This window comes from Pleurodeles waltl, chromosome 3_1 (assembly GCF_031143425.1).
Source record: "Pleurodeles waltl isolate 20211129_DDA chromosome 3_1, aPleWal1.hap1.20221129, whole genome shotgun sequence".
Lineage (NCBI taxonomy): Eukaryota > Metazoa > Chordata > Amphibia > Caudata > Salamandridae > Pleurodeles > Pleurodeles waltl.
The window spans coordinates 1964394554-1964408621 of NC_090440.1; the positions used below are offsets into that span (position 1 = coordinate 1964394554).

General features: G+C 43.0%; 1 protein-coding gene across 2 annotated transcripts in view; it reads left to right on the top strand.

The window, feature by feature from the left end:
* Positions 1-14068, top strand: part of ITGAE (integrin subunit alpha E) — an 874109-nt gene that overhangs the window by 178872 nt on the left and 681169 nt on the right. For both annotated transcript variants that reach the window (XM_069226334.1, XM_069226335.1), the window contains exons 5-6: positions 2984-3101; positions 11629-11697. In XM_069226334.1, the coding sequence (XP_069082435.1) occupies positions 2984-3101; positions 11629-11697 (187 nt within the window). The remainder of the gene's footprint in view (positions 1-2983; positions 3102-11628; positions 11698-14068) is intronic.

The window sequence follows — 14068 nt, forward strand, 5'->3', positions numbered from 1 at the left end:
TCCCCAATTGTGTCTTTGAAGTGAGAAGAAGCTTCTAGGGACAGGGCTTTGAAGTGCACAGATGCCCTGCCTTTCTGGCTCCAGACTAACTACAGGGGATGTGCAGCCTTTTGTGTGAAGAGAGGACACAGCCTATTGAAGTGTAAATGGGGTTGGGCCCAACTCTTCCCTTCCATCCTGCTAGTGACGGTCCATCCAGGCACACCTAATCTCTCTATTGTGTGTAGCTGTCTAGGGGTAAAACACACAGCCCAACTGTCAACTACACCCAGTCATGTGATCCAGACACAGGATGCAGGCACCAAATGGCTAAGTCAGGAATATGTCAACTTTCTTAAAGTGGCAATTTCAAAACTGTAATATACATAATCTGACTTTCACCATAATTTAGGATTTTTCTATACAAAGTTTAAAGACACCATACATGAACTGTGCACTATACCTCCAATGTTATCCCATCAGGGCAGAGGTAAGCCTTGCAGTAGTGAAGAACACATTTAAGAGTGTTCCACTAACAGGACATATGTAAAGCTCAAAAGTACATGTCCTACTTTTTAAATAAATTGCACCCTGCCCTCTGGGCTGTCCAGGGCCTACCCTGGTGGTGATTTATATGTATTAAAAATGAATGTTTGGGTATGACAAAAGGTTTATTTTGCCAAGTCGAAATGGCAATTTAAACTGCACACACTCAGGCTGCAATGACAGACCTGAGACATGTTTGAATTGCTACTTATGTGGGTGGCACAATCAGTGCTGCAGCTCTAAAGTAGGTTTGCATTTACAGGCCCTGGTTACAGGTAGTGCCACTTTACTATGGATTTACAAGTAAATTAAATTGCCAAATTGGGATTAATCCATTCTCACCATGTTTAAAGTAGAGAGCACAACACTTTAGCACTGGATAGAAGTGATAAAGAGTGTAGAGTCCTAACACCAGCAAAAATGAAATTAGCAAAACAGGAGGTCTGAAGGTAAAACATAGGGGGAAAACCACAACAAGGATGTCGAGTCTAACAGTATCCAATATCTGGATATAAACTACTTTAAGTCTGATAGTATTAGGATCATGTTTTTAGGAATATTTGTTAAATTTTCAATAGAAAAGATATTCAATATGAGTGTATTTTAATGGTCAAACTATTCAGTGGGTCAGCTCAATACATCTAAAGATTGCAATGCCCTGACCTCAGAAAACGCTTACATTTCTGAGTCTTGTCCAAATTTTTGAAAGGTAAAGACTGTCAATATGGAATTAGTTTCTGTGTTAGCTGTAGCAATTCTTCTTTGTTTGTCAAATCATTAAATCAGTTCAAGTCCTTAAACCTGGTTGGAAGACTGCTTTATTGACAAGATAATCAAAATGGAAATCAAATGGCCCCAAGGCAAAACTAGTAATAATTATACTCCATTACAAAGTCAGCAGAAAAAAACATGTTATATTGTTGTAATCATATTGTATAGCTGATTGAAGGGCAGCTTTATGAATAAAACCTGTAGAATTTGTGTATGAAACTGCATATATTTGAGGAAAAGAAAAGCTTTTGTGACAATTGTCTTCATGTAATTAGTAACAAATTTCATAATTATGCATTTCCTTATTTATTAACTTAGTTTAAGAGTAATGCATCATACTGCAATATTTGTGTCAATAAAATCAAAACTTCGAATGGGAAATGGGAGTTTGTGAATGTTAAAATTATTTTTCTTATGTAGTAATCCAATCTTAGTAGCGCCGATTCCTAAAATGGGATTCCAAATGGACCCTATTTGGTATCTAGATGGGGCATGTTGTAGGTGTCCCATAGAAATACTGATCCATCAACTTATATATCAATATTTTGCAACTGAAATCCAGGTATCACAAATGTTGCTATTTGACCAACACTTCAAATGGTGTGAAAATGCATTGGAAAAAGGAAAGTTAGCATTTAAATGAATAATGTCAGACCTAACAGGACTCTAACTCTCATGTTTTCTGAACATTTTGTGTGTGAGTGGCCCAGATGACATCCAGATGCTGTGTAGCATAAAACTCATAAACAAATAAATAAATACATTTGGTTTAGTTTGTAACTTGATAAATTTGTTTTTATTAACTGAAAGTAGGAAGATGATTTTTATTTTTCTGCCTGGCATTGTCCATGCCTGTCAGCAGGGGCTGTGGTTTTGGTGTTTGATGGCCAACCTGTTTCTGAACTTACGGTGTTGCTAGGCTTTTTTTAAAGGGACAAAGTACTATTTATGAATCTGCCACATATATTGTGGAGGTATAGCTGGAGGCAAGAACACTACTTTGGAAACATCTTCAATTCTCACTCCCATCATACAGCATTACTCAATGGTCCAGGTGAGACTATGAAATAGGCATAGTAGAAAACAGTTTAGTGGAAATAGAAATACTATACAACATCTATTTTAGGTTAGGTACAATTTATCACTCAAGAATAAATGCATTTACTACTAATTGTAAATGAGTTTGCAAAGTTTGTTTTAGTTATTTAAACTATTATGATATAAAACATCAACAAATATCATGGTAATTAAAGTATAACATATTATTATGTTTGCAAATTAAAATTCAAATAGTATAATATTAATATCAGCAGACACTAATTATGGCTAGTAAGCATAATAGTGTGTGTAGAATGATAGCCAAGCATGATTGTGTTGGTTCTTGCTAAGTTACAGGTTTTCCTGTTAGCTTTCAACTACATATCAAATGTCTTCCCAAGGAAGAGACACACTTTCTATGTGTACACTAACATTTACACAGTTTGTTGCATATTTAACTTCCCAACTAGTTTCTTGTTGCAAACAGGCTAAACTAACTTAATTTTAAACATTAAATACATGATAAGGTAACACAAACACATTTTTAAAATTAAAATACAACTAAAATTGCAATGAGATGAGTACATTTTATGAAATGTTTATTGTTGCTATTGTTAATTGTGATCTTGTGATTTTTTCCTTCTGCTAGACCTGTGTGCAGCATAAGAGTGTACCGTTCAGAAGCATGACTGGCGAGTTAAATGGACAGTGTTCGCTCTTCACAGTGGGCCTTCAGAATAGCACCTCCATTAATCTTTCAAAGATTGGTATGAAACGAGTTATACTACTTCACTTTTCTAGGCCAACCGCAAGCTCAAATACAGTAGACATGAGCAAAAGTCCTTCTCAAAAAATGAAACCCATGCCCTCTCCCTCCCTTTTGTTTTCCTCCAGTGGAGTGGAAATCAGGCTGACCAGCTGCTCCATGGGAAGAAAAAAGCCCCCAAAACCACAGTTGCTTTTGGAAACACTTTGAGGCGCAGGGTGATGTTTTTACCTTACAATATGCTGCATGCATTAAGTAAATGCATTTCCAGGACCCTTGCCAGTGCATTTCAAGCCAACCTTTTGAGCAGGGAAGTCTGTCTGCAATGGTTGTCTGCAGGGACCTCCTGTCTGGCAAGTACCACATTCAAGCGCCCCTGCTGGGAAGGTTTTTTTGAAAAGCACCATCAAGTGATGGACATTGTAATTAAATGTGTATAATTGCCATTAGGTTACAAACAATGGCTGGACTCTAACATCACCAGGTGGCACAAGAATTCGTCATTCCTTGCATTCTTCAATGCCCACCATAAGGAATCCTTGTATAGAGGGTGTTTCAGCTGTAATCCCCCTTTTTTTCAGTCTGTAGCAGGTAGACGTGGAATCGATTGTCCGCAGTTTACTGCAGAAGGAATTTAGCTCATTCCTAGAAAGCAGTATCTATCCTGATCTTGATTTTTCTAGGTCCTCTTACCTAGTTAGTTTGACAGATTTCCAAGTTTCAAAACTACTTCGTTTGCTATTGTTTTATGGACGCTTTAATTCCTACCTTTTCCCATAATATGGCAAAGATACTTTTTTGGATGCACTGACTCCTAACTTTTGCCATAATGTGCCAAGTAGCTCTGCAGGCCCTTCCTTGTGTACACTCCTCGTAGACAAGTGAGATTTCAAGACACCTTCAAACTCTTCTAACCAACTAAAAGATATGATGCTTGAAGTGACCACTAGGGGTGGTCACGTATATACTGATCATTAGGTCTTGTTTTTAGAATTGCGTTGTATTGACTCTAACACAATGGACTCTCAATCCATCAATCAGCAAAGTATGGATTCACTGACTACTTATCGAGGATAGATAAAACAACAGATTAAAAAAGAGTCTCTCCTGCACACATTGTGATTTCAATTTTGTTGTCATGGCATGGATTGATAAAGTGGTTAAAAAAGTTTCTTCCACCTGAGAACCCTAAAGGAATTATTTCCATTTCTCAAATAATCCCACATAGTCAAATCAGGTATTTTACTGGTACCATCACACCTGCATTACGGAAATATTATATATCTCAGATGGATTAAATGTCCTCCAGAGCTGGACTCTTGATGTCATTCAAATACCATGATCAGATTTCACCAGCCTTAAACTCACAACTCTGGCTTTCACTGGTGAAGTACATTGAGTATGAAGCCCCGGGCATGGGGCACCAGGCATAATGTGTCTGTCGCCCACGTTTTGTGAGGGACAGTTTTCAATAATACACCATAGTAGCTCAAACACACTAATGTCATACATGCTGCTTCTGCACGTATTATAAAGTACGAACCCCTATCCTTCCTACATGCCTCCTTTTTGTCCACTACAAAGGCAAAGCTCAACCCGCAGACAAAGTGTCATCTTCAAAAATAGACTCATGCTGCTTTCTCACTCTGGTGTTGATACTCTATGGGCCTGGTTATAAGTTTGCCAGTTTTTTTTTATTGAAAATACTGTAGAGACAAGTCCAAAATCTCAATTTCTGGACAGTATTGCCCCATAAACAATCCTGAGTTTTTCCCTGGAATAGGCAATAACTGCACAGACTGGGAAATAGTGGGTGCTTTATCGTGTATATTTCCCTTACTGCTGATATTTTCTGCTCTTTATGAACATGTGGTAAGTGGAAGGAGGAGGCCAGTAGCAGGTTGGGTGAGTTTAGAAGGCTCAGGTGTAGGGCAGGCTTGTGCCTGTCCATATGGAGCATTGTCTGCTCCCCTGACTGCTGTAGGTATCAGGCACAGCTATGCTGAGATGCTGCCCAAAACCCCTGCTCATGGAGCACATAAGAGAGACCAGAGTGTCTCCAAGCTTGGAATTATTGAGTCTAGAATTTTCATCCCCAATAATTTGGGGCCTGGATCCACTTGTGGTGGTTCACCAGGAGGTTTCGCTCCAGGTGAATTAACCCACCTCGTAATCAGGGCCTACATCGTATCCCTTATTCATCTTCTCAAACCGCAGTGCTTGTCTACATCCACCATAGCACCAAAAGATATACAATTGACAAGATGCTGGTTTCAACACCACATTTACATTTGCATATGTCACCATGTCTGAGAAAAGGCCTATTTTTACATGGTTAGCCCCCACTTTTTGCCTGATATTTGATGTGGTTTCAAAGTTGTTAGTGCCTGCTAACCAGGTTCCCTGGGCCATAAGTCTCCCAAAACTGTTGTGATGCATTGGTACAATTGGAAACACTGTTACGTACCACTACAGGTACTGAGCTACCCAGGGCATGAGGTACTAAGCGTAGGCCCCTGAAGGCAGCAGAATAGATTGTGCCACCCTCGGTTACCATGCACCCAAGTGCACCCATCACCGCCATTGCAGGCTGAGTGTCCTGGTGCAATCCTAAATTGCAAAACTGACATGGCACACATCCTGTGTGTCCTGTCCTCTATGCACTGCATGCAAGTCATCCCTCTGGCAGGCCTTCCAGCATACTGCATGCGTGGGCATAAATGCATGAGTAATATGCCCCTACTGTGTCCCTGCCAAACCTGGGGCATAGTAAGTGAACAGAGCAGCCATTTTACATGCATTTGCTGGACACTGGTCAGTACGAGTTTCACAGATACATGATGGCCACTCTGCAAACTGTGTTGTTTGGTATCAAAGAACTCAGAATGATAAATCCAAACTGGTACCAGTATTGGATGTATTGCAAAATGTACCCAGAGACCACCTTAGAGGTGCCCCCTGCAAAAGTACACTACCCTGGCATGGTTACTGACTCATCACAACCAGCCTGCCACCACCAGACAAGATTCTGGTACCCTGGGGTGAGAGGTTGTGCTCTCTGGGTCCAGGGAATAAGGTCCAGGGAACAAAGTCAATCCTGGGCAGAGGTGTTACCCCCTCCAACCCAGAACCTGCACAGTCCCTGCCTATGAGCTTCAAAAGGCCTTGAACCTTGACCTCCAGCCCTGCTGCTAGCAGCAGATGGCCACCCCTATTGCAAAACCCCACTTTTGGTGGGAGCAATGGCAGGAAAATGCACAAAGGACAGAAGGAGTGGCTATCCCCAACTTGCACCACCACCACTAAGGTGTTGCTTGCAAGGTGGTCTCTCCATTTCATTTTACTCCATCTTGCATGGCAAGAAAATAGCCTATCAGCGATAGGGAAGCAACCTCTGCCCACAAGAAGTGGTTACATAGTTGATGTAGCCACCCTAAGGTAGATGACCAATTGGTCACTACTAGGTAGTATTTAATGGGCACCCATTGACCTGTAGATCATATTCCAAGGACACAAGAAGGCCTGCAACAAGGAAGACCCAAGGCACGCAAACTGCTATTCTGCTGCGCAAACAAAAAGGCGCCAAATCCTGCCTGCTGCACCCAGGACTCTATAATTGCAGCTGAGGGGTTGCATGTACATTGGACAGACTCTATAAAACCCCAGAAGACCTCCACCCTTCTGAAAAATCACTGTAGATCTTCCTACAGAGTGAAGGCATCACTCTTTTGCAACAAAGACCCATAGACCAGTGAAGTCCACTTCACTGACCAGCTACTGACCATGGAACCAGATACTGCAGCCAGACCAAATTTCACCCTCCAGACCCAGAGGACAAATCCTGAAAGTGTGCCAAGTTTGGTGGCTCTGCAACCTTCAGTGGCTGAAACGTGCAATAGCCCAGGGTAATGGTCACTCAACATCAGACAGCAAGAAGAAAAGTCCATTCTGGACTCTAAAAGGACCAGGAGCAAGCCCCAGTTGAGGAACTTCAGGACACATAAGACGCCCCTCCCCCAGAGTAGCCCGATGACCTGCGATCCACCCTCAAAGTGACCTGCCTCCTGCTTTCAAGGGCCCCTTTGCACACAGCTCCTGGCTCACCTTTCTGATCTTCATCCGGCCTGCTTGGGCCCTGCACATGAGAACCAGATGTGCCCTAAGGGTGCCCCACCTCTTGCGACCTCTACACTCCAAGGGGACCCACTGGACTCACCTTGAAATCTGCCTGTGCATTGCTTTTCCAAGTGGTCCCCCGCAGTGGTCCAGCACCAGCTCCAAGGACTGTTCAGCAGCTCTTCCCGCCAAACCCGGGAACCACTCGATCTCCTCTGGCTGGCCCATAGGACTTCTGGACGGCCCTGACGTAAAAAAAAAGGACACACTGGTAAACATGTTGCCTGATTTTATATACATTGTTAACATTTTCTCCCATTTATTTCTATGGTGCGTAATTAAGTACAAAAAGACTATTTTGGATAAGCTGGGAAAAATCATAACTTAATAAGTACTTACCTGATTTTGATGCTCTTGGTCTTAAAACGTTGATACAAATCTGAAGTATTTTGTAAATTGGTCTTGATTTATTACAATGAGTGTGTGTCTTCATTTATTGATATTGTGAGCATAACAAATGCTTTGCACTTCTCCAAGATTGGCCTAACTGCTTGACCAAGCTACCACAAAAATTAGAGCATTAGGGGGTCGGTCTAGTTTTTACCTCTGTAAACCAACATGCGATTGTCCGGACTCTCTGCACAGTGTGCCTGGTTTTGCACATTACAGAGAGAGACAGCCTCCTACACCATGCTGGGCATTTCCTACTTCTGAGATTCTACCTTCACTTGCAAGAGTGTTTTGACATAATACTTGCCTAGGCACATACAAGCATGCATAGCAAGCTCTGCACATATCAACGTAAACACACTAAGGCAAATACAGCATATTCTTGGGATCAGTCTTCAGGTTCACCCAGCAGGTCACATGCAGACAGCCATGGTAAGTGAAGTAATGCACAAGTGCTGCTACACCCACTCAAACAGCCAAGAAAAATTAAAAACTACACCAGTGCCAGACACGACATAGAAAAATAACAAGATAATAATATAAGAACTCCTCTTGAAGGAGGATCACACCATGAGACACTGGTTTCTAATAGCTGAAATTGCGATTTTATTGTGCTTTGGACTCTGTTCTTGTATAGAACATTCTATACTTTTGTGACATTCATTGTGGCTACAACACTAGTCTTTTGTCACAAAAGTTGATGGAGTGGTGTACTGTGATATATGTGAAAATGATCACAGATGCCACAGGACTAATGTGCAAACTCCAATTGTTTTACTTATCACTATTGAAATTTACAATGCCAAGAAAGCCATTCCTGTCTTTTTGCCTCTGAGTTATGCAGTCCAGTTGCATCCAGTAAAGAGGTAAAGACATGGCTTACCTTCTAAAGTTTTATGTAAAGACTAGCATTTCCCTAAACTTGCCATAGTGAGGTTCACAGACATGTGAACCATAGGCGTACAATTGCAAGCAAGGAAGTAGCCAGAAAATCTAAATACCTCCCACCAACAAAAGTTCTTATGACACCAAGCAAACAAAGTAAGACATAATGAACATCCCCAGTGCTCCATCCATCCTTTCACCCATCTATGAATCCAGCCATCCAACCATCCTTTCACTAATCCATCCATCATTTCATTCATCCATCCATCCACCCTTCCACTCATCCATTCATCTCTTCACTCACTCATCCATCCACACTTTCACTTATCCGTTCAACCACTCACCCTCCTTTCCACTCATCCATCAATTATTTCACTCATCCATCCATTCTTTCACTCAACCATACCTTCATCAATCCATCCTTTCACTCATCTATCCATTTCATCCAGCCATCTTCCCTTCCACTCATCCATTTATTCACTCAGCCAGCCAACTGTTCACTTGTCCACCATCATCCATCTTGCCACCCTTTCGCTCATCCAACCATATACTTTTACTCATCCATCCATTCACTTTCCATCCAGCCATCATCCCTTTCACTCACTCACCCATCCATTCCTTCATTCATCCATCCATACACCCATTAATCCATCCATACACCATCCCTCCACTCATCAGTCCATTCTTTCTCTCATCTATCCATCCTTTCGCTCATCCATCCAACCTTTCACCCACTCATCCATCTATCCATTCTTTCACTCACTCACTTTTGTCCCCCTATTTGCAGACAGAAGAGGCCCGTCAAGAACTCTACCCCACTGTAGCTGCTAAAGATGGGGGTTCACGATGCCCCAACATACTTCCTTTTACTCATTCATCTGTCTTTGCATTCAATCAATCCACTCTTTCACTATGTCCATTCATCCACCCTTTCATTACACCTATCTATTCACCCTTTCACTCAGCCATCCATACTTCCACTTAGTCATCTATCTATCTATCCTTTCTCTCATCATACATTCACCCTTTTACTCATTCATTCTTCCACCCATGCTTTCATCCATCCAGCCACCCTCCCTTTTACTCATCCATCAATTCTTCCACTCACCCATCCTTAGATCCATCCTTTCACTTATTCATACATCCATCTACCCATCCACCCTTTCACTCCCCCATCCAGCCATTCACTCACTTACCATCTATCCATCTTTCCACTCACACACCCATCCATCCTTTCACTCACTCACACGCCCACCCTTTTGCCTCACCATTCTACGGATCACCATTCAGGGTTATAATGCACAGCTTTCTCTTGCCTTGCCAGAACCTGTACACCACTGCACTGACACTCTACTTTGCAACTCTGCACTCTACACCACTCTACTCTACAGTATGCCACTGCACTCAAGGCACTATACTCTACTCTACACCACTCTACAATACTCCACTCTGCACCACTCTACACCACTGCACTCTATGCCACATGAGTCTACTCTGCACTCTGACACTGCACCACTCTGCATTACTGCACTCTCTGCTACTCTCTTGTATGCCACACTACTCCACTGCACTCGATGTAACTCTACCCCATGCCACTCTATGCCACTGCACTCTGCGCCAATGCACTCTAAACAACTGCACTGTACGCCACTGCCCTCTACTCTGTACCACTGTACTCTACGCCACTGCTCTCTGTGCCACTCTACTCCACTCTACATCACTGCACTGACACTCTACTTTGCAGCGTTCCAGTCTCCACCACTGTACTATACACCAATGTACTATGTACTACTGCATTCTATGCCACTGCACTCTATGCCACTCTACTCTGCATCACCCCACTCTACAGCACTTTGCTCTACTCTGCACCACTCTACACAACGCCACTGCCCTCCCTGCAAAGTCAGTCTACTCTGCAATCTATGCCACTGCACCACTCTACACTACTGCTCTCTCTGCTACTCCATTGTATGCCACTCTACTCCACTGCACTCTATGCCACTCTACTCTGTCCCACGCCACTCCATGCCACTGCACTTTAAACCACTGCAGTCTACGCTAACACACTCTAAACAACTGCACTGTACCCCACTGCACTGTACTGTACCCCACTGCACTGTACTTTGCACCACTAGGCTCTACACCACTGCTCCTATGCCACTCTACTCCACTCCACACAACTATGCCACTAACTTTAAGCCATGCTGAACAGCAGCTACTCTGGTGTACAACATTGCTAATGGCTAAAACACATTAGCAAAGCCAATAACTCTTTCGTAGATGAGACCTATTGGCTTTGCCAATGTTTGTTAGTACTATGAGGTACCGAGGTACCTGAAAGAACTGTGAAAAATACAATTACATCATAATAAAGGCTGCTACAAAATGCGCAAATACATTTCGGTTAAATAAAAAAAAAGTGCTTCTCAAATACAGATTTGAATAATATACAGTTTATTCCTAGTACTAAAAAATGTTATAACACTCCATTAAAACCACACACCCCACAGCTCACCTTGGAACACAATTACAATACCTCTCTAAAAGTAGTGTCTTTGCCATCAGAAAACTTCAAGTGACTCCTTTTAGTAAAGTCAATGCAGGTTTTCAAGCCCTTTTGTATTTGCAGATTTACCAGTTGGGCACATTTGCATGTCTTTAGGGAAGGAGACCCCCTGTCAAGAAGGTCTGATTCTTATCTGTCCCTCCCTCCCTCAGAGCCCAGGAGACTCCCAGCCTTTCAGCCCAGCTGGGGAGACTGATCTGCCCATAATTTTGCCCTGCCTCCTTTGTCCTTTAGGTGAGAGGCTAAAATTACGGACAAATGCTGTCCGTGAAGACTTTCATCACGGACAACGGACAGCAGGGCAAAATTACGGACAGTCCGTGAAATTTACGGACGGGTGGTCACCCTATTTATGAGCCTTGGTCTACCGAGCTGCAGACAGAAGAGGCTCATCAAGAACTCCACCCCCGCAGTCGCTGCTAAAGCGGGGGAATACTGAACAAAATGCGCCAAAGATGTATACTCCTAGTGTACGAAAATGAATGTTGAAATGTTTATATTTTCTTTGTAGTTGAGGAAGGCCTGAGCAGCAGAAACAGAAATAACAACAATGGCAATGGGGATGATATTGAAAGCAGAGGTAAGGCGGGGCTGTGTGACGAATAATTTAAATGTTTCAATTTGCTTGCAGTGAAAGTGATCACAGAGCACTAACGAGCTACCCTTTGGCCATCCGAAGGTTGGTGCAAACATATCTGCCTATCTTAACTCGCACTGTGAACTTCTCAGTTGTCTGTAAGCTGAATTACAGGGGCATATTTATACTCCGTTTGCGCCGGAATTGCGTCGTTTTTTTTAACGCAATTTCGATGCAAAACTAACTCCATATTTATACTTTGGCGTTAGACGCGTCTAGCGCCAAAGTCCATGGAGTTTGCGTAATTTTTTTGCGTGGACACCTACTTTGCGTTAATGAGATGCAAGGTAGGCGTTCACGTCTAAAAAATCGACTCCGAGGCATGTGCGTCAGATTTATACTCCCGGGCACAATTCACGCCCGGGAGTGGGCGGGTCAAAAAAAATGACGTACGGACGCTTTTGCGCCATTTTGTAGCGCCTGCAAAAGGCAGACGTTAAGGGACCTGTGGGCTCTGAAGGAGCCCAGAGGTGCCCTCCCATGCCCCCAGGGACACCCCCTGTCACCCTTGCCCACCCCAGGAGGACACCCAAGGCTGGAGGGACCCATCCCAGGGACATTAAGGTAAGTTCAGGTAAGTGTTTTTTTTTTTTTTTTTTGTGGCATAGGGGGGCCTGATTTGTGCCCCCCTACATGCCACTATGCCCAATGACCATGCCCAGGGGACAGAAGTCCCCTGGGCATGGCCATTGGGCAAGGGGTCATGACTCCTGTCTTTGCTAAGACAGGAGTAATTTCTATGGGGGTTGGGAGTGAAAATAAATGGCGCAAATCGGGTTGAGGCGAAAAAATTGCCTCAACCTGACTTGCCCCATTTCTTGACGCCCAAGCCCCATATCCCCCTACGCCGGCGCTGCCTGGTGTATGTCGTTTTTTTCCACGCACACCAGGCAGCGCCGCCGGCTAACGCCGGCTACCGTCATTGATTAAATACGGCGCCCGCATGGCGCTTCAGAATGGCGTTAGCCGGCGCTAATTATTTTGACGCAAAACTGCGTTAGCGCAGTTTTGCGTCAAAAAGTATAAATATGGCCCTAAATATCTCAGCACTTCCTGCCAAATTGGAGACGTGTTATGCTATCATTCCAATTGAAGGGGGAACGATCAGGTAATATCACCAACCATGAGTTCGGTGGGTGAGATCTGCCTTTAGAAGAATCGTTTAAGCATAATAATTGGTTGCCAGGGAAGTAGTTGTAAGGCCAGGGCCGTGGGCGCCATTGGATCACTGACAGTTCTAGCAAAGCTCTTCAAAGATTTCATGCGATGGCTTATTACTCCGAGAGTGAGACACTCTCCTTTTAATAACAGCGAATATTTAAAGGAAGTTTATAAACTCCTTTCTTTCGATTAGGGTTTCCTGATCATTTTAGCATTTGCATTTATTTGACCCATTTTGTTGACCCTGGTCCCATGTGATATAATTCAGTGACCTACATTATGACCAGCACAGGCATCAGACAAAACAGATGTCAGAACAATACAGCAATTAACAGGCAAACCTTAGCTTTCTTTGGCATTCTAGGTTTCCAGTACTCAAATAGTGTCCTCCCATATGTGTTAAACATCTCCACTGCACCATTAATTTGATAACCTGTCTCTTTCGATGAAAAATACAAAGGACTCACCTACTGCATGTATTCAAGAGTCTTTAAGTTATTTTTTGTAATCCAATTTACACAATTATCTAGCACTCTACTGACATGGAAAAGTACCCTGTTTGACTAAATTGATTGTCCACCTGCTCTCTTTAAAGCCAGGCAGCCATCATGTTTCTGCTGCTAGTGCCCCTGTTGGTTCTGCGGCGGAAACCTTAGACCGAAGGCTCACCGGAGCTTGGGCCATAGGTTAAACTACCTCAAACCATCCATTCTATTTGGAGTGGAAGTCCACTTTTTCCGAAGGGAGGGATTGGGGATATGGAATTGGGCCAGTAAAATACAGCATTCTGAGCAATCCTGTTTAATATATTCCTATTTCATAAGATGTGGTCATAACTTCAGCCACAGGGAGATGCCCAGAGTAACAATGATGTTGGCCTTGTGCCAGATCTGGGATTATTGCTAAGGTTTCATATGTCCAAGGTTAGCAAGCTGGGCACTAGAGCGCTTTAGCCTATCTCGTCTTTCATTTCCTGTTCTAGATGTGTGCAATATTTAGTGTGTCTCGCTCATCTACTTGTAGACATATATAGGCATCTTTTTCATACTTTGATGGCTTTCTATAAGGCCAGTTTGGAAGACACTGAGTCTTCAGTGATTTCAAAGATACCATAATAACTTCCTGGTGACTATCAGCAAATGCTATAGGTTCA